Source organism: Ammospiza caudacuta, chromosome Z, assembly GCF_027887145.1.
Source record: "Ammospiza caudacuta isolate bAmmCau1 chromosome Z, bAmmCau1.pri, whole genome shotgun sequence".
In the NCBI taxonomy this organism is placed as follows: domain Eukaryota; kingdom Metazoa; phylum Chordata; class Aves; order Passeriformes; family Passerellidae; genus Ammospiza; species Ammospiza caudacuta.
Genome location: NC_080632.1, coordinates 78,758,495 through 78,780,766, shown reverse-complemented (window position 1 = coordinate 78,780,766; position 22,272 = coordinate 78,758,495). Strand labels below are relative to the sequence as shown.

The window sequence follows — 22,272 nt, the reverse complement described above, 5'->3', positions numbered from 1 at the left end:
TATGGGAGAGGTGACATCCCTTCCTGTCCCCTGCTGCTCACTGCTGTCCACTGTTCTGTGGGGCTGGCAGGGCTAGGATGCCAGGGAGGGATGAGGGCTCCCCCCAGGCAGTATCCTGGGAACAGGAACAGTGTAGTGGGGCTGAGCAAAGCTTCCCCATGTCCCAGTCAGAACAGCACCTGCTGTGCCCAGCCTGGCCAAGGAGCTGGGCAGCCCTGCAGCATCCACATTGCCCAGAGCCCTCTGCTCTCACCTTCAGCATGCACCTCAAGCCTGGATGGAAGCTGCTCCTAGGAAGCTCAGAGTCTGTTTCACCCTAAATCATCCCCATGTAAACCTGTCTATTCCTGAAGGGGAAAGTGCAGCCCCTTACCAGCAGCACCCCCTTCCAGTGAGGTGTAAGGGGGCTGAGTGACCATCCCCAACAAGCTGATGTGGGGCAGCTGGGGATGCATGTGGACCAAATACTCTGCCTTCAAAGGTGCTGCATTGGAGCTGTGCCTTTTTCTCCCCACCAGCATCCTCTCCCCTGCCCCATCACCCCTTCCAGCCCCCTGTATGCCCCCAGCACTGCTGCAGCCCTGTGGTGTCCACCCAGGTGATATAACAAGTCCTGGGGACTAGAAGAACAAAAAAACCCTTGTTTTGCATTGAACTGGGCACACAGGGCTGCATATAGCCAGCAGCCACCGTGCCCCTGCTGCACCATAGTGTGGGAAGGACAGACTGCCTGCAGCACTGACCAGCAGACATTGGGTTAAAGCAGGTGCAGGTAGCCCGTGACTGAGGCACTGGTCTGGGGAAGACCCCGCAGCAGGGGCAGATGAGACCTTTTCTCATCCTTGGATGCAGTCCCACCTCTGTAATCCTTGAGGTTTTTTCTGAGAAAGGCGGTTCAACCCAGGGGGCCAAAGGAGATGCAGGGAAAGCTTTTATTGGTATCTTCCAGCACACGTCAGCCCGGTTAAAAAAAATCTCCGTTTCTCGGAGAGCTTTTTAACACGGCTCGGGCAGCAATTGGTACAGGGACAGCAAACCAGGCTGCATCTGCTCAGCCCCAGTCACAAGCTCCCTGCTTCCTCTGAGAGAGAGAGAGTGTGTGTGCGTGTGTGTGTGTGTGTGTGTGTGTGTGTGGTGTGTGTGTGATAGACACAGGCATCCGCTCCCAGCATCGCGCTGCCTCCTGCATCCTCCGGCAGCAAGTGCAGGGCTCTGGCTTCCCGGGTACCACCCTCGCTGCTCCATCCATCCCTCCATCCCTCCATCCCTCCATCCATCCCCTGACAGGGATTTGCACGCGGGGCACGGCATGCGGTGAGCACCCGCGGGCGCAGAGGGGCTCGTGGCCAGAGGCAGCGGCGATGGACATGGTGTGGACTGCTGTCTAGGGCTCCTGTTCCCAGAGCGACCCCGATCCTGGTAAGTGGGTTGGTTTTTTTTGCATTATAGGTGCTTTGCTGGGTGCGTAGCATGGGCTGTCCACACATTGTGTCACCCTTCGGTGGGTTCCCCCACTGCCCCCGGGATCCTGGGTCCAGAGCTCCTGGGACGGGATCCCTGGGAGTGGGGATGAGGATGGGGTGAGAGGGTCCTGCCCAGGCATCGGAGTCCTCATGTGGGTACTGGGGAGGGAGAAGAGAAGGAGAAGTGCAGAGCTGGGCAGGAGCTGTGTATGCTGCAGAGGAAGGGACTCTGCTGTCACGGCATTTTCATCCCCCTCTGGGAGATGAAAGAGTGCGACACACCTATAAAATCTGTCATAGCGCGGCAAGATGGGCAACCTGATCCGGCAGGGAGAACAGCCACTGGCTTGGTGTCCCCAGGACTGGGACACAGCACCCCCCCACCCAACATCCCCGCTGGACTCCCACAGCCCTGCAGAGGGTGGGAGGGACCATCAGACCATCAGCCACGGACCTCTCTGCCCCATGGCAAATAGATCATCTCACAGCAGCAGTTCCAGCAGTGCCACAGTTCTGGCATGTGCTGTCTGTCCGGGAGAGGGGACAAGAGGATGCTGGCAGACCCCTGTGGCCATCTGCAGCCAGCTCAAGGAGCTGGAATGCAATGTCCCCTAAGCAGAGCCTTCTGCCTTCGCAGCCTGGTCCCCCTCACCCCAGGCAGGCGCCAATTGGCAGGGTGTGCAGAGATGTGCAAGAGCCATGGTAGAGCCGTGGCAGCTCCTCCCAGCCCTGTTACATGCCCTTCAGACCGAGACCTGGGACCAGGCTGCCATGGGCTCTGAGGTCCTAGGGTTCTCCTCCCTGTTGGTACCCCACCCCTCTGCCCCCAGGTTCCGTAATGCTGCTCTAAGTAAAGCACAGCACTGCAGGGCAAAAGACCCAGCAGCCTGGGGAGGGCAGGGAGGAGGCCTGGCCCCCTGGCAGCCTGTGGGGACCAGGCACATCCTTCCCCCTGGATCAGGGAGCCAGATCCTGCAACATGAGGGGGTTCTGGTCCACACACACCCCTGATGCATCCCCCTGGGAGTGGGTGCCTGCTCAAGGGTGCACCACCCCAAACACCCACTGACCCTTCATTTGCTGGGAGGGTCTTTCACCAAGGACACACTGTGGGGCAGGTAACAGTCAGTCCTACAGACCCTGTGGCCCCACACCCCCATGACCCTAGGCCATCAATGCACACCACAACAGCTCGCCCTGCACCCACAGCCCCTGAGAAGCACCCATCCCACACCCCCCAGCTACCACAGACACCACCCCTCTCCCACAGCTGCTGCAACACCCCTGCATCCAAAGCTACCACCCACCCCAGCAGCACCTCCGTGGGCCGTAACACTTGCCCCGCACTGCCAGCCACGCCGTGGCACGTTCACCCCGAAGCAGCACATCCACCCCTCGCACCTCATCCCCCTGTGACACATCCAGCCCTAACAAACACAGCCCCCCTGCGCTGCTCCTGACGCGTCCCTGCTGCGCTCCCAGCCGCCACACCGCCCCAGCTGCGCCGCACACCCACCCATGTGTCACCCCCACCCTGTGTCACCCCCACCCTGTGTCACCCGCACCCCTGTGTCACCCCCACCCTGTGTCACCCACCGCCACCACCACTAACCGGGCACCCCCTAACCCCAGCACAAGCCACATGTGCTCTGCCATGGACAGAGATTTTGCAGCCATGCAGGCACTGCTGGCTCTGTTTGCATCTGGATGCTCTGCCCTGTTTCCTTCTCCCAGGGTGCCTCCGTGCTAGCCACCAGCTCTCTCCCCATTCGTACCTAACACAGGCTTAATTCTCACTCCAGCTGCACCAGCCTTGCTTCCATGCCTCAGTTTCCCCCACGTAGAGAGGAGCATGAAGCTGGGAAAGATGTGTCCATGGGCACTAAGAGGATGAAGTGCTTTCTGGCTCAGTGTTTTGCTGCAGGAATGAAGCAGTACAGAGCAAATCCAAAAGAGAAGAGTGAGGGGAACGGATGTCGCCCAAGGATCAGGGCAGGGGTGCAGGGGGAAGGGGTCAAGGGAATGGGTTGGGAAGTTTCCCACCACCCACTGTGACAGCCCCCGGTGCTGGCAGGGCTCTGTGGAGCCGGGTGTTTGCAGGCAGCTCCTGCCTGTGCCCAGATTTAGCTCCTCTGTGGGGGCGACCTAAAAATAGCCCCATGGTGCAGCCTGGCAGCAAGGTCGAGGCCCCCGCACCTCTTAGGTCACCGTGAGACAGGTGGTGGTTCTGTTTGCCTCGGGGGGTGGACACAAATAGCACCGGAGACACCTTCCCCCAAGGACAAGTGGGGACACAGGGGCTGCTCAGGTTTCTGGGCTGCTATGAGGCGAGACTGCCCCTGGTCCTCCCTCCCCAGGAGAAGGGGGACCCCCAAAGTCTGGCAGGGCCCCAAGTCATCCGAGGTTCTATGTGAAGGTGAAGTCCCACCCCACAAAGCCAGGTCAGGCAGGGCATGGGGCACAGGCAAAAAGGGGTCAGGACAATGCAGAACAAGTTTGGGGTATCTGGGGAGCAATGGGGCCTGTGGAAAGGGAGCAGAGTCTGGAGACTGAGTTCAGGGTGAAGCCATTCAGCCCTGGATGTGCAGGCAGGATCCAGCTGTGCAGCACTGACAGGGGCAGGGAGGCAAGCAGAGCTGAGAAGAGACACAAGTCGTGACAGAAGTGACACTGTCCATGCTCCAGGCACACAGTTGGCAGTGGGAGAAGGCACTCGGGGAAGGCTTGGGAGAGGACAGGGAACAGGGAGGCAGGCTGGGATCTTGCAGCAGCAGCGCAGTGCAGGTGGGTGACTGTGAACGCACAGGAGAGACAGATTTGGGGAGGAATACAGCAAGTCCACACACCAGCCACCCTTCTATTGCACTGCAGGGTGGCTGGGGTTGGGGCACCCAGAGCTCAGCAGCATCGTGGGGAGAAGCTGCCAGCACGCTGAGATGAGGAACATGGGTGTGGGTACCAGGGAGACTGGGGGGCTGTGGGCCACACACCTCTTTTCACTCTGTGAGCCTAGCCCCTCTGGACTCTCTCCTCCCCACTTCTATCCAAACCTTGGGCAGGAGTAGGTCAGGATCTGCTCAACACTCGGTGCTGCAGGGACCGACAAAGGCAGATCTTGGGGGGATTTCCCTGTGACTTCTTCGACTCTCTCGCTCGCAGGCAGAGCTGCAATGCTGCCCAGCAGCAGAGCTGATCCTGACCACGGCAGACGTGATCCTGAGCCAGCCAGGCAGAGGGTGGTGGCACGGCGAGGAGGTAGAAAGACCCAGGTGTTTTCCTTCCCACTGGCACAGCCGCAGAGACGCTGTTGCTGTGGCTCGGACACGTGCCTCCAGCTCTGCCCCGCTCCCACCCTTGCAAAGCCCTGGGAGCTGAAGAAGGCCGGGCACCAGCTCCGAGCCAGGCACTGCGGCCAACAGGTGCCAACACCCCAGCCCGCACCCATGCCCACTGCTGGGACCCCCACGCGCAGGACGGGGCCCACAGCACACGTGTTGCACCCCCGGCTCAGCGCGTGGGAATCTGCAGGCAGATGGTCCCGCGGCGGTGGCGAGAGGCTGGGGAATCACATGCGTGCGCACGCAGTGGTGTTTGCCGCCTGCCAGCATGCTCTGCTCCGCTCCGCTCGGCCCTGCTGCTGCGGGGTACCTGTAATTACCCTGACCAGGCTCCCTGCCACAGCAGTGCCCGCGGAGTCGAGTCCTCCCGCAGGCAGCGAGATCCCGGCGACGTGCACGCGTGCTGCTAATTATCCCGCTACCTAGGGACTTCCCTGCCGGGGCTGGCGGGGAGGGAGATTGCTGCTCCAATCTCCCTGCTCTGCCTCCCGGTCCCTGGGCACCAGCTGGAAGTGCCTCTTTGCTGCAGCAAAGAATTAGAGAATAATTAAGGCTGGAAAAGACCTCCAAGATCATCGGCTCCAACCATTAACCCAACACTGCCAAGGCCACTACTAAACCACATCCCTAAGTGCCATGTCTACATGGTTTTTAAACACTTCCAGAGACGGTGATTCCACCACTGCTCCCAGGGCAGCCTCTTCCATGGTGGAACCTCAGGATGGCACAAGGGAAGCCCTTGGACCCATGTGAGATGATGCTGTGCCCCACAATGCTGGAGGCCAAATTCTGCTTCTCCCCAGCTTCAGCTCACACCCAGTGAGACAGAGTCCAACTTGTTATTGCTACTGCTGTTGGCCTCCCCATTTTATCCTGAGGTGATCTTCCCCTGGCACTGGAGCCAAACATCCTTCTTGGGTTCCATGTGCCCCTGTCCCATACATTGCTCTCCTTCCCTCTTGCACCCTCACAGTCCTCCTACGGCTGGCCCAGCCTCCCCACATGGCTCCTTGCAGGATGCCCAGTGATCACAGCAGCAGCACACACACAAACATGTGAGTGCAAGAAGAGGCAGCTGAGTGAAGAGGAATTTAAGAAGGTGAGGGGTCAGCACCAGACCTGCCATGACCTAGTCCTGGGCAGAGCTGCAGAGAGGATGTCTTTCACCCTTGAGTGGCCACAGAAATTGTCTTTAAGTCAGAAAGGAGATGCACGCTAGGAGAAGGGTTACAGCTGGTTCTAGTCCCTCTGGGTTTTACTGATCTGGCATGGAAAAGGCCTGGATGTGTTTCTTGTGAAGCTGGAGTCTATAGAGCAAGGTGGGGAGGCACCCCCAAACCATCTCCCTGCCTTCTGTCCCACTCCCCCACCCACTCAGACCCTCCATGGCCAGGAATCCACCTCCCCATGGCCACCACCATGATCCCACTGTCAATTTGTCACAAAGACCCCACTTTTCCCTGCCCTGAGCTGCTCCTCAGACAGCTGGGGGAAAACCACCAGGAGACCCTTTTGGGGGTCAGGGACATAGCACCTTCCTTCCCACCGCAGAGCCATGGGGGTGCTGATGTCCAGGAGGCAGACGGTGGAGAGGGTGCAGAAGGTCAGCTTGGCCGTGTCAGCCTTCAAGGACGGGCTGCGGGAGCAGCCATCGACACGGCGCCGGGCGGAGGCGGGGACCGCACGCCAGGGGACGCTGGAGCAGGAGGTGCAAGAGGGAGATGAGGAAGCGGTGGCAGGACCTTCCCAGCCGGAGGAGAGCAGTGCCGCCAAGGCGGCCTGGGAGCGGCTGCGGGATGGCCGCGGCGTGGAGCCAGAGGAGTTCGACCGGGCCAACAGGTTCACGCCACCAGCCTTCATCCGGCCCAAGAGGGAGCTCCACGATGATGAGCCCCCGGACATCAGCCTGGAGCAGAGGGAGCAGGTGAGCGGATGGAACCACAGAGACGGTGTGGAGGGATGGGGACAGGGCTGGAGGTGCACAAGCATCTGAGTGTCTGCCAGGCAGTGACAATCTCGCAAAGCCCTACGGGGTGGCTCGGTGGGGTACAGGGCCAGCAGCCAGGCTGGGCAGGTGGAGGTGCCACACTGGGAGGGGGTGCAACTGCTCAGATGTGCCCTGGAGGCACCCTGGGGTGTCTGGAAAAGGAGAAGTCACTGCTGGGCACAGGCAGTTCTAGGTATGGGGAAGAGAGGACAATTTGGTCTACATGTTCATCCACCTACAGTCAACCAGCTTGCAACTCACGCCATCCCTCCATACCTTCAGTCGCAACATTCCTGCCCATCTACAACCCAACAGCTTATCCACCCTCGCCTACAACCCACCCATCCACACCCACAACCCTACACATACAGCCACCCACCCAACAAGCCTACCCCCCAGCCCACCTACACCCTTATATGGCACCATAAACACATGGAATATCCTGAATTGAAAGGGACCCACAAGGAATATTGAAGTCCAACTCCTGGTCATGCACAGGACACCCCACAAATCACACCATGTGCCTGAGAGTATTATCCAGGCTTGGAGCTGTGACCACTACCCTGGGGGGGCCTATTCCAGTGTCTAACCACACCCTGAGCTAAATTACACAGGGTACCTAGATAATATACCCAGGTTAGCATCTGTTTGGAAGTGGAAATGGAAATGTGTGGAAAACCTTACAGCTTATCCATCGATAATTACAACCCTAAAGACTAGCCAATGTACAACCCTACAGTCCAGCTACCCACATGTAACACACTGCAAAGAACCTACGGCTTCACAGCCCCATCAACCCTATAGCCAGACCCATCCACCCACCAGTCTTCCCCACAAACACACCCACCCTCCTCTAACTTGACCAGCCAGGTTCTGTTACAACAACCTCTTCCCTATACCAGCCCCACACATTCCCATCTTCCCCTCTCAGCATCCACCCCCACCTGCAAAGCACCGCCCAGATGGAGAAGCCAAGCCCGTGCCCACACTGCTCTCCTGAGCCTGTGCCCATCCCTCCCCAGATCCTGAATGACGAGATGTGTGAGATCTGCGAGGTGTGGACAGCCGAGAGCCTCTTCCCCTGTCGCATCTGCCACCGGGTGTACCACGACGGCTGCCTGCGCCGCATGGGCTACCTGCAGAAGGACAGCGCCGTGGAGGTGACAGAGACCGCGCACACCGAGACCGGCTGGAGCTGCTACTACTGCGTGAGTGCCCAGACAGGGGGACACCAGGCTGCTGCTGGGTGGTGGGTGCTCCCCAGGGAACTGTGCCCCACATGGACACAATGAGGGTCCCACCTCACAGCCTGCTCTGGGGCAATAGGGTATGTGCTGCTCTCCAGTTCCCACCACCCACCGTGGCCTGATGGGGTCACCAGATGCAGGGGACAGTGGCCTTTTGCCACCTCCTCACCTCTGCAGGCAGCTCCTCAGAACCTTGGTGCAGGATGCGACACTGTGGGCACATGAGATGCTGTAGCAGAGCTGGAATGGCCAAAGCCCAGGGGCATGGAGCCATCCCACTGCAGCACCCTTGGGTGACACAGCACATCTCTCTGGTGTCCTCACCCACTCACCTTCAAGGGATCCCAGTGCTGGCATACAGAGCGGTGCTCCCTCACCCCATGTCTTTTCCTCATGGCTCCTCTCTGCCCCCCACCCAGGACAACCTCAATCTGTTGCTGACAGAGGAAGAGATGTACAGCCTGATGGAGACCCTGAAGAACTGCAAGATCATTCCAGGTGTGTACCCTCCATGCGGTGGGTCCCAGATGGCTGCGGGAAGCAGGTGGGGACGTGGGTCCCCCCTCCTTCCTGAGCACAGCACAGCCAATCTGTCCCCTGCAGAGAGCTGCCTGACCCTGGATGACTTCCTGCACTACAAACACCAAGTGCACAAGCAGCAGTTTGAGCGGACCATGCCCGAGGCACAGGAGGAGCAGGCAGCCCTGCAGTTCAACGCCTTGGACCCTGACAAGAAGGGGCACATTGAGTGGCAGGACTTCCTCTCCCACGAGTCCATCCAGCTGCTGCAGAAAATACGGCCACAGGTATGGTTGTGGCACCCAGGGCTTGCTCCCATGACTGTCACACATGGTCACAGCACCCAGGGCTGGCTACCATGGCCAGCAGCTGTGGCACCTGGGTCCGGCATCCACAGTCACAGTATCCATGGTCACAGCTCCCAAAGCTGGCTCCTACAGCTGATACCCCTGGCTGTGGCACCTGGGGCTGACTCCCATGACCATGGCATTAGGGTGTAGACCCTTACAGCTTTGGGGATATAAGGAGGGAGGTTCCCACAGGATGAGTGCTCCACCTTCGCTTCTCTGACCCCCCCTAGAATGCCCTTCTGCGGCTGCTGACACCCAAGGAGCGGGAGCGGGCACGGACAGCCTTCCTGGCCCTGGACCAGGACAACGACGGCTTCATCGGGGAGGCTGAGTGCCGCCAGGCCCGGCACAGCTGGTTCCGCAAGCACCAGAAGGAGATGCTGTCCTGCAATGTCAGGTGAGAGGATGCCCACCCTGGTGTAGGGGTAATATCCCAGCTGGGGACTCCCAACACAGTCCCAACACCTATCAAAGGGGCTCAGCACACAAATGGTTGCCCTGCTTCCCGCCATCTCTCTCTGCATGGCCCCCCAGCCCTGTGCATCCTTTTCCCTCACCACCACCACCATTTGGGGTGCAATGGAGTGGGGATGAAGAGCATCTTCCTCCACGCCACAGCATCAGCCATGTGGGGCCCATATCAGAGGGCAGCCCCGCCAGCAGCAGGAACGGCAAGAGCCCGGAGAAGATCCTGCCAGCCACAAAGCAGGAGGAGACCAGGTGAGGCAGGGATGGTTGGGGGGGTGGTGGACACCCCCATTTTTTGGGAAGACCCTGGGGGAGCAGTGTTGCCCGGGTGTCCAGTGAGCCCACATGTGCCCGCAGGAGCATCGACTGGCCCGGATTCCTGCGGGAGAACGTCGCCTACATCCTGGCCGCGCGCCCCAACAGCGCCGCCCTGCACCTGCAGCCCCTCGCCTAGAGCCGGCCGCGCCTCGAGGGCGCGGTGCCACGCCCTCCCCGCGGGCACAGCCAGGCGCCCATTGGCTGGTGGGGAAGCGGCCATGCTGCCCTATGCCCCGCCTCCCCCTTGGATTGGCTGTGAAGGGGCGCCGGGCTCTGATTGGATGAGGGAGTGGGAGAGGCTCTTGGGTCTCTGATTGGTGGGGGGAAGCAGGGCGGGGCAGGGCGTGTCCCCGCTGTTCCCTGCGCCCTGCAGGGACCACGGTGGGCAAGGGTCCTGTGCCCGGGGTCACCATGGGGCACAAGGGGCAGAGAACAGCCTACCCCCATAATCCCTGTCCCCACAGCACCCAGGGACCCGCAGAGAGATCAGGGGCTGCCCTGGGTGCTTGTGGGGTGACAGCAGAACCCAGAGTTTCCGTGTGTCCCCAGCCTCCCACAGCATCATGGGGCAGCACAGCTGAGCCTCTGCGTGCCACAGGCAGCACCCACGGGTCTGCGGCAAGCAGTGTCTCAGCTCATCAGCGTGGTGGATCCTCAGGGGATGTGGCTGACTCCCTTTGGGGTCTCTCACATCCCTGCCCTACTCCAACAGGGGTTGGAGCGCAGTAGGTCCATTTTTGCATGCACACCTAGTGGCTGGAAGAGACGGTTTCCTGGCATGGCTCAACCCTTCCCTGCTGGCAACCAACTATTTAATGCCAACAGCAATGGTGTAGGAAGGAGCACTGGTAACAGAAAGCATCAGAGGATAGGAAAGCAAGGTCAGATGTAGGGGACCCCCCTGTGCCTCTGATCTTGCCAGCAGCACTCCCCTGCATCCCTCATCCCCTCCTGTCCCCCTGGTTCCAAGGGATGCTCTTCATTTGCTTGCCATTCCAGTCCCACCCCAGCCCTGTTCAGTCTCGCTCTCTACCCTCCGCATCAAGTGGGCAGCCTTGCCTCGCTGGGAGCATTAGTGCTAGTGGTAAGGAGGAGGAGGAGGCAGAGCCCAGAGTCCCCCCAGGTGCCAGCTGCAGGGATGAGGCATTCACTGGGCCCCTTTGGCAGCCCACAGTGATTGATGCACTCAGCCCACAGATGAAGGAGCAGGGAGCCCGGAAGCCTTGCCCCAGACACACCAGGGTTGGGATGCCCAGGTCCTATGGCAGTCCCAGCAGCTGCTCCTGCCCCTCTAATCCCTTTCCCGCAGTGCCCTCAGCCTCTCCCTGCTGGTGTTCTGTGGCTCAGCCAGGAGGCCCTGGGGTGTACACAGGCCAGGGATGCACTTGCAGCAGCCTGGTCACTCCCTCACCTCCATCCCTGATGCCCTGTGGGCATCATCCCAGTCAGCCCCCTTCCCCCAGCCAGGGCACAGTTCCCCTCTCCAGGGTCTCCCCCACTGCAAGACCAGGAGGCGCACCAGTGCCACGACATCTTCCTCTACCACCCTGGCATGCCAGGCCAATGGGGATATTTTGGATGCCAGGTCCGAGATGTGGCCAGAGCGCCAATGGGGATATTTCGGATGCCAGGTCCGAGATGTGGCCAGAGCCATGGCGAGGAGGCGGCCGTGGGTGCGTGGGTTGCAACTCCCTATCCGTACTGAGATACATTCATTAAACAGCTGTGTCCAGCTAGCCTCTGTCTGGTGTGCTTACAGGGCTTCTGGCTTCTCTGCAGGCATTTCTGGGCACCCACAGCTTGCTGCTGTTTAAAATCCCACCCCAAACTCAGGTCACTGTCCCATCAGGCAAGCTGGGCCTCCTGTCCCCAGAGTGTCCCACAGCAGTGACAGGAGGCACTGCACGTGCACCCAGGACCCAGCAGACTCGGGGTGCTGCATGTCTCCCCAGGAAAGCATAGAGTAAGGAGAGTGCCTGGCTGATTGTGGAACCACCCCAAACACTGCAGTGAAAGGGACACACCTCCACTGGGATGAGTGTGCTCTCCACCCTTAGAGGCACTGGATGATGAGAACAGAGCGCTGGAGACAGCTGGATGCTGGGAACAGGCTGTCTGCAGCAAAATAACCCCGCAGAGACATCAAAATTCCCCAGGAGAGTGGTCCCCATGGCTGGAATGCTCCAGCTGATCACATCCACAGAGCTCCCAGGAAAAGCTGCAGCTATTGCTGGCAGCACATGGCCTGTGGGAACCCGGCTGCCACTAAAGGGGACCCTCCATCCTGTGGGGGACTTTCCTTGCAGTGCCCATGCAGCAGCTGGGAGGAGAATGGGATTTGAGAAGAGGATCTAGGAGGGAACTGGGAGGGGGTATGCTGCCCTGACAGCATCAGTTCAGTCTCTGGGGCCACAGAGCTTGCTGCTAAAAGCTTGACTTGGATCTTTGCGCTCACTCCCACGGTCACAGTGGATACCATTGCGTACAAACCACAGCAGGGGTATCCAGCTCACCCACAGAGAAAACCCAGCAAGCATTTCAGGCTCTGAGAGCCAGATAAGCCTTTAAATTATCTTTGTCACCTGGGAGACACACTCATCACCTTGGGGAAGAGGATGGACATCTGCAGGAAGAGGGAGGGACATTTTGTGCCTGGTCACGGATTGGTGATGATGTGGGCTCTGCCAGTGGAGGGAAGCCCTCGCATGGCGAGAGGGTGTTAAATCACTGTGTTACTGCTCCGTCTGCTGGAGATGAAGAGCAACCAAGCACAGAGCACATAGCACAGGCTTAACAACCCTGGGAATGGGGCACCCACTGCCAGCACCCCAAAGCTCTTCACCCAGGGAACAAGACACAACAGTTCTCCCAGGCCCAGCCCACCCTGTCGTGCCCTGCAGCAGCCTGGAACCCCTGCCAAGACACACAGCTGGCTGGTGTCCCCGGGAAGCTGGATAACAAGGGCCACAGGGTAGCCTGTGTCCTGCAGGGCTGTGCTGTCACCACTGCAGCACCAGCTTCACAGCTCTTCAGAGCTACAGATCCCCAGGGGTGACCACCATGCAGCACACTGTGCCCCAGCCACGTCTCCACAGAGGCAGCATTGAGGTCTGGGCAGAGGCAGGAGGATGTAGTGGCGGAATGGGCAAGGTGTTGCTGTGGTTCCTCTTTGATGTGACCTGGTCGTTCAAGGCTGCTGACCTCTGAGACACTGTCCCAAGAAAGAATCTGTTGCCTACAGACCACTCTCCCTAATGCTGGGGCAAGCCTGTCTGCAAATACTGGAGGACACCTTCTGCTGCATTTGGTACCAAAGCTCCCAAACACCCGAAAACTGGCACAAAGCTCTCTCTGGACACTTGTGCAATCTGCTCACCTCACATTGGTGCAAACCTCTCTCCAGATCTCACTGAATGCTGGTGCAAACTGAGTGCCATTGCAAACCTTTCCCTTAACAGCAGTGCAAACATCCCCATGGTGATCCCAGGCCCTAAACCAAAGGATGAGGATGCTCATGTGGGATTTTAGGCTGGGGCAAGAACCAGCTGTCCAGCCCAACCCTCCCAAGCCCTGCTGAAGTTACAGTGTGCAGCTCACACGCCTGTGGTACCACATCTGTCACCCACCACAAAGTGCCATGCAGTGGATGCACCCCACTGATGGTTCCCAGCCCCAGGGCTCCAGTCCAGCATCATTCTGCTTGGAGCCAGGAACAGAGTCCCAGGGTCCTGGGGGGCAGCTCTGCCTCCTGTTTACAGTGGGCAGTGGTAAACGTATTGTCCACCCGTTACCCCAGTGGTCCTGCTGTCTGGGAGGGGACTGGCAAATCCTGCCTGGCTCAGGAGCAGCCCACAGATGATGGATTACTGCCCCACAGGAGACCCAGGAGGTGGGGGATAGTAGTGCCTCACTCTGTATAGAGGTTGCCCCTTCTGCCAGGCTGCAGGGCTGTTGGACAGGGCTGCCACCCCCTAAAAAAAACTCTGTTAGTGGGGAGGACTTGGGTTTGCACCCCAGGGGGCAGGATAGCACCCTCCTCTGAGCCTGGACATCTCTGCACATCCCTGCAGCTCCCCTGGACTCAGCCAGATGCCCCCAGGTCTGGTGTGTCCCAGAGCAGGAGTGACCACGATGAGCCCAAGCCAGACAATCATCAGGAGAGCTGTGCTGGCATAGAGGGGAGAAAGATGACCAGAGGGACTCACTGGACAGCATCACTATGAGCCCTGGCACTGACTATCACCAGGGCAAGAGGTCAGAGCCTCATCCCACCACTGGACCAGTCAGAGACCACTGGCAAGAAAAGAGGATTCTCTGGGCAGCATGTGACAGCGACAGCAAAGCCACAGCCCGTGGAGGCAGTGACACCGTGGTGGCCCCAAATATCCTTCCCCTCCCAGGCCAGAGCAGGAGTGACCATGCAGAACAGGGATAAATGATGTCCCCATTTAGCAACATCACTGCAGATGCGAGCCAGAAAACAACATGGAGAAGCTGAGAGGATTTGGGAGAACAGAATTGCAATGAGGAAATTGGATTACCCATAAGTGATCCCCTTACCCCAAAACGGGGTCCCTAGGGACACCAGGGCCCTCTGGGGACAACTGAAGGAGGGCTGGGAGTGGGTGGGCTGCGGAGAGGTGCAAGGAGGGGCCGTAAGAAGCGTGCTTGTCCCCCCCCGCAGAGCGGTGACCACGCGGTGTCGCCCCTGCTCCACGCCGGGAGCCGGCGGTGCCACTTGGGAACCCGCAGGAAGCACACAGGGAGCAGGGATGCGGGGATGGAGGGAGGGGGGACGCAGGGACTCGTTTCAATACCCCGAAATAATTGTGTAGGCTGGCTTGTGACCCCCTTCCCCTCCTGCGCCAAACGCAGCTCTGACTCCTGCCTCTGCCTCATAGCACCTTCCTCCTCCCTGGTTATGTGCCCGTGCTGGTGAATGGAGGGCCACACCTGCTTCCCGGGGAGCTGGGACGGAGCCAGGGCAGCCCCACGGTCCTGCAGGGACGGTCTCCATTCTCCGCAGCCCCCTGGAGCTCGGAGACCCTGGGCCTTGGAGAAGAGGGATTGACTCAGGGCTCCCTCGGGTCTAACAGCCCTTCCCCATGAATTGCACCACCTCCTTTGCACAGAGCCACTGCACTCCCCAAATAGCCAAATAGCACCCCCCAAATAGCCACTGCATCCCCCAAATAGCACCCCCCAAATAGCCACTGCACCCCCCAAATAGCCAAATAGCATCCCCCAAATAGCCACTGCACCCCCCAAATAGCCAAATAGCACCCCCTAAATAGCTACCGCACCCACGAAATAGCCAAATAGCACCCCCTAAATAGCTACCGCACCCACGAAGCAGCCAAATAGCCGCAGGGCACTGCACCCGGCACTGCAACCTGGCTGGGAAGGCTGTTCAAGTGACGGAAATAAAGCCTAGCACTAGGTGTGGTGGCACGGGTAAGGACGGTGACACCCACCAGCGCCTGCTGGGACCAGTCACATCCTGCTCAGATCCACAGGGCAGTCTGGAGGGAGCCACAGGGCACCTGAGTGGGGAAATTACATCCCCTCCCCAGCACCTACCCATGTACCCAGCCCACTGCCAGCTGTTGGATGAGCTGCCCCAACAGGACACAACCCCACAGGCACTCCGACATGGGAACGGTGTGCTCCTCTCCGAGGAAATGCACATGACCTATCCCAGCCACAGGAGCCCACACAGGGCCTGTGCATGGTTTCCAAGCTGCACACTGTGCCACCAGCTCCCGCCACCCCCACACTGCTGGCTTGGTGGCCCTGGCAGAGTGCAGGGCTGCCAGACACTCCCTCCTGTTCCCCAGCATAGTCTCTCTCACTTTCCCCTGCACAGCGCGGCTGCGCGGGGGGGACAGGGGGGTCTGCGTGGTGCAAAGGGTTCAGAGGAGGCCCTGGGATGGGGGGGCACAGCGCAGAGCCGGGCATGGCAAGCATCTTGTTCCCACAGCAGCATTGCTGTGACTCATCCTGGCAACCCACACAGCACTCAGGCAGAGTGTCCAGGTCCTCTCCTGCCTCGGAGCAAGGCCATGCCGGAGCAATGCACTAACAGCACTGGCTGCCTGACTCCTCATCTCCCTGATCCTACTGCCCTGGCATTGCAGTGGCACTGGGAGTTGGCCCCAGCCCTGGGTTCCCATGTTCCTCTCTGTATCCCATAGTCCCCTAAACAGCTGCTACCAAACAACAGGGCTGGTGTGGTCGGGGCCATTGTGTACCAAATAAAGCAGACAGTGAAATTATTTGGGGTTCAGTGAAGGGCAGGACCTGCCTTCTCACAGTGCTGCACTTGACACTGGAGCAGCTGCTGATGGCCCCTCTGGATAGCACAGCAGGCAGTGCCATGCCTGTCCCTGTGTGCCCCAGCACTCCTCCTCACACCTTATGTGTGCTGTGCACCCCACTATCCCCTCTTCATGTAGGATGTGCCCCTGGACACATGAGACAGCACACATAGTTGTCTCAGCTTACCCTCAAGTCATGGAACACTGACATGAAAGCATCTAATGTGGGAGCTCAATGGGGCCAAGACATACCCTGCTGGCCAGGGAAAGAGGAAGTCAGCCAGAGTACCTGGAAAGCAGGGATTTGGATCTGAGCCACTCCAGAAAATGAGCACTGTGCTTGGCACTGGCAGAGGCACCCAGCCCTCAGACGACTGGGGACACAGAATTCCATCTGGGGTATCTGCCAACCTACACAGCATCAATTGGGCCATTCACTCTCCAGGAGTGGGGCCTGGGGCTCTGGCAGTAAGGATGGGAGTAATAAAGGGGGAGGTACCTTGTGTTCACCATGGAGAACCCCGTGACCCAGTGGGAAAATGATCCGGGGGCCGGAGTGACTGATCCGCGAGGAGCCGCACAAAACTATATCTGTCTTTCTTGGCAGAGTGATGACTAAGGGAAGGACAGGAGAGCAGTCTGCACACCGCCAGGCAGAGGAGGAATTATTTAGGCTGGAGCATGGGGGTGGAGGGATGGGGGCTGGGAGATGGGTGGAGGGAAGGTGGAAGCTAGGTGGGATGCTCTGGCAGTGCTCCCCCTCCCTGCCTGAGGGACACCAAGTACTGGTGAGAAACAGCACAAGAGCTGGGGAACGGGAAGCTGCTGGCTCACTTTTGTGGTGGAAATACTTTCAGCCAAGGGAGTGTCCTGCCCTGGCTCCAGCCCCGCAGCCAGGCCTGGAGACCAAGCATCAGCACTGCAGGACAGACAGCATCTCCCACACACAGGATAACATGCAGCTGCTGCCTGCACAGGGTGGGTCCCACAGGGTGGAGACATGGTCCCACTCCATGGCATCTGTTCTGAGCCCCAGCCCACAGCTGTGCTCTCATGTAACCACCTGGCACACAACAAAAATCAAAGGAAGGAGAAGAGGATGCAAAAAAAAGGGGGCTCATCATCCTCTGGGACCAATCCCTTCTCCCAGGAAGGAAGGGACCTCACCAAATAAGCTATTCCCAAAGCCAAAAGGTACCAAATCTATTTTGTGGGGTCATCTAGTGCTTGAGAGCTGGCATCAGGACCAAGAGCAACAACTAAAGCTGATACTTTGATTGGACCACCCTGCCTCATTCACCAGAAGGTTCCACCCTGCTACCCACTTGGAAAAGATTTTTGCAGCATAACTGTCATACAAACATCCCAACCTAGCTGGGATGTGAAGCTGTGGGAGCCTGCAGGCTGTGCCGTGCGTGGGGAACACACTCAAATGACATTTGTGCCCTCCAGACCATGCAGCCCAGGAGGATTTGCTAGGGAACATTATTTTTAGGTCAGAAAGTCCCATCAGCTGACCATAACAGGCTACAAGAGCGGGACCACACCCCAGAAATGGCACGGGAAATGAAATTAAGGAAGAGGCTATAACCCAGCATGACTTCATGTCCGTGTATTCAACAGGGCTTGTCAAATAATCCTTGCTTCTTTATTTGATGACTTTATAAATTTGGTGGCTAAAATACCATCATGCACATACCAGGCTGCTGTCAGGTCATGCCATCATGCCAGAGGGAGCACTGGGCAATGCCAGGGCAATGGGGCTCAGAACACTGGGCAATGCTGTGGGAGCACCAGGCAATACCAGGGAAGAAGCAGGCAATATCAAGGAGCAGAGAGCAATGCCAGGTTAGCAGAGAGCAATGCCAGGGGAGCACCAGGCAATGTCAGGTGAGCATCACAAGGTCAGTGACCTGTCAGAATCCAGCCCTAGGGACCTTCACCCATCACTCTAACTTCCACTGGCAGCAACAACTCTGTCACTGCCCAGCACCCTCTGAGATGGTCTATGTCCCTAGGCGGGCAGCAAGGTGGGATTCAGAAGCCATGGTATCACCCTGGTTTCATCTCTCATCTTCTCATCTTCAAAGCAACCTGATGTCCTCTTCCAACACCCTCGCTGTAGCCTGGCAACAGCAGTACCAGCATAGAAACAGCTGTACTGGCATGGAAATGATAGTACTGGCATGGCAACGCTGTGGTAGAGAGATAAAAATGTCAGGCAGATCCCCTTTTCTGCTTCCCAGAGCAACAAAGCCGCCCCGTTTCCCTTGGATACCTCAAAAGGGCTCTGGGCACCAGACATGAGGAGCCCTGCCAGCCTCATTTCCCTTGTCCATGTCCCCTCCCCGTTGCCCAGCACTGTATGAGATGAGTTGCTGGGTCTCAGCCGAGGTCTCACAGTCCCGGCACACAGGGAGCCACGGCAGCAGGCAGATGCCCTTCGTGGGTCCCTACGGGGGTAGAACCATGCCCCCCCCTTCTCACTTCCAGAGCAAACACTGGGTTTGAGGGGCACAAATCTGTAAGACCTGAGAAGAGGGTTCCCGTCTTTTGGCATTTCCCCTACAGCCAGTCCCTCTTGCTGTTCAGGGACACCCCTGCGGTGGGGAGGAGAGGCGCATGGGACATTAGGACTGCCCTCCTCATCCCATTTGGATGAGGGGAAGTCTCCGCGGCGGCAGGCAGGGAGGGCAGCCCAAGCATCCCACTCTGCCGGGTAAGGAGATCCGGTGGGGCATCGGAAGTTACACAACCCTGCGCTATGCAGACAAGGCAGCGAGAGCTGCGGGGGCGCACGGCAGCCCCCGCCGTGAATTCCCTGACGTGGCAAACATCTCCCGAAGCCCCCTCCATGCCCACCTGTACACGCAGGCAGGAACCCACGCACATACGCAGGCAGGAGCCCACACGCCGGCACACGCCTGCCTCTAAAGGAAAAGCCTCGCCAGAGCCAGAGCTGAAATAGTGAATTGCCTCATTCATTCACCCTCTCCGGAAGCTTTGCCCGTACATGCAAACATACGCGCAGGCAGACATGTGTGGCAGACACGTGCGGCCATCCCTAAGCCCTCCAGGAATTCCGGCAACCCCCCCCCCCCCCCGCCCCACCCCATCCCCACCCCCCGAGCCAACTTCTTCACCCCCCTCTCCAAACTGAAGTATATTCTGCACCTGTGCATGTCCTGCCAGAACCCCAGCTCTGCAGGAGGTCAACCCTGAGTGGGGCAGATTCATGGCATGATGGGGAGGGTCTCATATTCCCTGAAGGGGGGAAATGCCCCATATCAATATCATCAGTTTTTGGTCCCAAATCCAGAAACTCTCACACAGTACCTACCTACTTAGCACACATAAAAGCATTCCCAGCCACATTTGTCCCAACAGTTCAAGGGAGACAGGGATGCTACTGTAGCAAAAACCCTCACCATGGCCACACAGGTCACTCTACCCCAAAAAGCCTGAGATGGACCCAGCAGAAGCTGTGCAGAGCCTGGCACATGCATGACATGGATGTTATACACGTGCAAGGTGGGTGTGTGAATGCCCACTGACACATCCACATAGGATGGGCATGGACAGAAACCTCCATTACTGAGCTGAAAGGTCAGACCTGGGGTTGTCACACAGCACGCACTCCCCAGGATGCACAGGCTCACAGGTGCCACAGGAGTCACAGCACACACCAGTGTGCAACCCCTGGCACACACAGTCTGTGCCCACACAAGTGTGCACACGCCTGACACACTCCATGATGCTCTGCTGACCCAGCACACACAGGGCACACACACAGGCCAGGCAGCAGTGGGGCACAGCCATGCCTGCCTGTGCCTCAGCACAACCCTGCTCTGCTGGCATGTCCTCACGTAACTCCAGATGAGTGTGGGACAAGCCACCGCACCAAGCTGGGAGTTGGAGCAGATTCAGCTCATTACTTTTCCTAGAATAACTTCGAGTTCCCTGAGGTGCCCAAGAAAACATCCCATCTCCACCTCCCTCGCACTCGCTCAGCAGCACCAACCTGCAGTGCAGCGGTGGCAGCCACCACAGTCTGTGTGGCTTCCGTAAGCACGTCACCATGCCCTGGAATGAGACCCTTTCCCACCCCAGAGCCAGGTCACAGATCCTGATGCTCAGTTGTCATGACACATCCCCAGTCCTCTTCTCCCTCTCACATACAGGAGTGATGGACACTTATGCACCCACAGGTGCCTCAGGACCTGCAGGACAGGTACCCAGCTCAGTTCCCCCCTCTAATTGCACAGACGTGTGCCAACATCTGTCCTGGACAGGGAACATTTCCTGCAGTGGGTACTGCTGCCCAACTCAGAGAGACACAGGGATTCAGACCCTGCATGCCCCAAGGAAGCACAAGCACCAGCACCTACTGCATGCCCTGTCCCTGCCCACTCCCTCAATGACTGCTCTTCCCATTTAACTTTGAGTATTCATATTTTTCCTCAAACTTATCTAGAATTTGAGACCAGACACAGGGACTTGTATGTGCTCAGACTGCTGGTTTGTCCTAACTTAGCCTGCTATGTCCCTTATTGAACCCTCCTCCTGCACAAACGCAGGTCATTCAGTGCCATGCCAGCTTCAGTGACACTTTATAAGAAGGTGGTTTGCCAAAGAAGAAACCTGCCACCATCACTGTATGGCAGCAATCCCGGCTCCCCTTGGTGCAGCTCAGCCCCTCTCCCCGGGCCAGTACATTGAACCTTCTGTGGTTTTGTTCCTTTCCAGCAGCAGCAATTTCTCCTCTCCACCTCCCTCCCACTCCCCATCCTCTGGGCTGTACTTTCAGTGCCACTGCCCTTACTGAAAGTTGAAACAAAGCAGGCAATCAGTTTGGGACTGATTTTCTGAAGCATTAATTCTTCTATCCTGTTCTCATGTGGAGACGCTGCTGCTCTCCTCATTTACTCCGTAATTACACAGCACTGTAACTTTTCCCTCTCCATTATTTCTCTCCCAGCAAATCAGAAATGAGGGGCTGCAAAGTCTCCCTTTCACTCACCACCATCCCTGGCCAGGCCTGGATGTATTTTCTCTGAATGTACTTGATTTTTGGATGCATTGGCTTTATCTTGGGGTCTGGCACCATGTGCCAGGCTGAATCCTCTCTGCAGTTCTCACCATGGGAAATAGGATATGGCATTGGGAAGAGAGCCCCAGTGTTTCACATGTGGGCCACGCACCTGGTCAGCTGTGCAGGGCTTCCAGACACCTTTGCATCCCCAGGGATTTGGCCTCCCTGGACTCTCTGGAGTCCCACTTCACAGGGCTTCTGGGAAGCACTGGTGGGTGCCGGGGAAGGGCCAAACCCCTGTCCTGTCCTTTGGCCTGGGCTGAGAGCAGAATGCAGGGCTTGCTCTGTTCTCAGGATGTCCTCTCACGTCTGTGTTCCAAAGGGGGACAAGCACAGCTCCAGGCTCTGCCACAAAACCTGAGTGATGGAGGTGATGAGCAGGAGCACCATTCCAAGTTGGAGAAAGTGTAGAAGTTAGTGGACAGCTTCAAGGCCACCTGGACAGGACCAATCTCCTTTCCCCATGGGGCAGAGCAATGCATCGAGGAAAAATGCATGCAGAGAGCAGCAACTACAGACATGTCTGCCAGGCAGGAGAGGATGACTGTGCTCAGATACCTCATGACAGGCACCCAGGGAGACCAGATCCAACTGAAACCTCAAAAGACTACCCTCTGAATCAGAGGGACATGAGAAAGCTACTTGACTTGCAGATGGTGACCTATAGCACATTGTTAACCACTCCCCACTTCATACACTGCCTCCACACCTTGCCCCACCTGCCCATCCTCTGTCTCCAAGCAAGAAACAGGCAGAGAGGAAAAGCCTCCTTGGTACAGCCTCCAGCCAGACCATTAGATGCTCAGCCAGCCCCTGCCAGGAGCATCAGCTCACTCACTACGGCATCCCCTCCCATTTCAGCATCAAGACTGGCTGCTGTATTGGGTTCCTGATGCAAAGCTCTAGGCAAGACTGTTCCTGCCAGGAGCAGACAGCGACCTGGAGATCTGCAGAGCCATCACATGACAAGCAAAATGCCACACAGGAAACCCAAGGACTGAGAGGCACAAAATCCCATGAGACCAAGTCAAGATGCCCAGAGTCAGGCAGCTCCACGTCTGCTTTTACTTTTGAAGATAAGACAGGGCCACCTCAGCATCCTCTAGCACTCCTAAATGTGGGGGGGTGCTTGGATATCTTAACCCTGTCCTTTCTCCTCTGCACAGGGTTAGA

The 22,272-nt window shown here is 58.2% G+C and overlaps 1 protein-coding gene across 1 annotated transcript; it reads left to right on the top strand.

Moving 5' to 3' along the window:
* Window positions 1–1,121: 1,121 nt before the first annotated feature.
* PHF24 (PHD finger protein 24) lies at window positions 1,122–9,860 on the top strand. Its single transcript, XM_058824011.1, has 8 exons — window positions 1,122–1,419; window positions 6,353–6,725; window positions 7,811–7,996; window positions 8,455–8,533; window positions 8,639–8,841; window positions 9,135–9,301; window positions 9,523–9,624; window positions 9,730–9,860. Exons 2-8 carry the CDS (start codon window positions 6,357–6,359, stop codon window positions 9,824–9,826), a joined length of 1,203 nt encoding a protein of 400 aa, XP_058679994.1. The 5' UTR covers window positions 1,122–1,419; window positions 6,353–6,356; the 3' UTR covers window positions 9,827–9,860.
* Window positions 9,861–22,272: the final 12,412 nt, after the last annotated feature.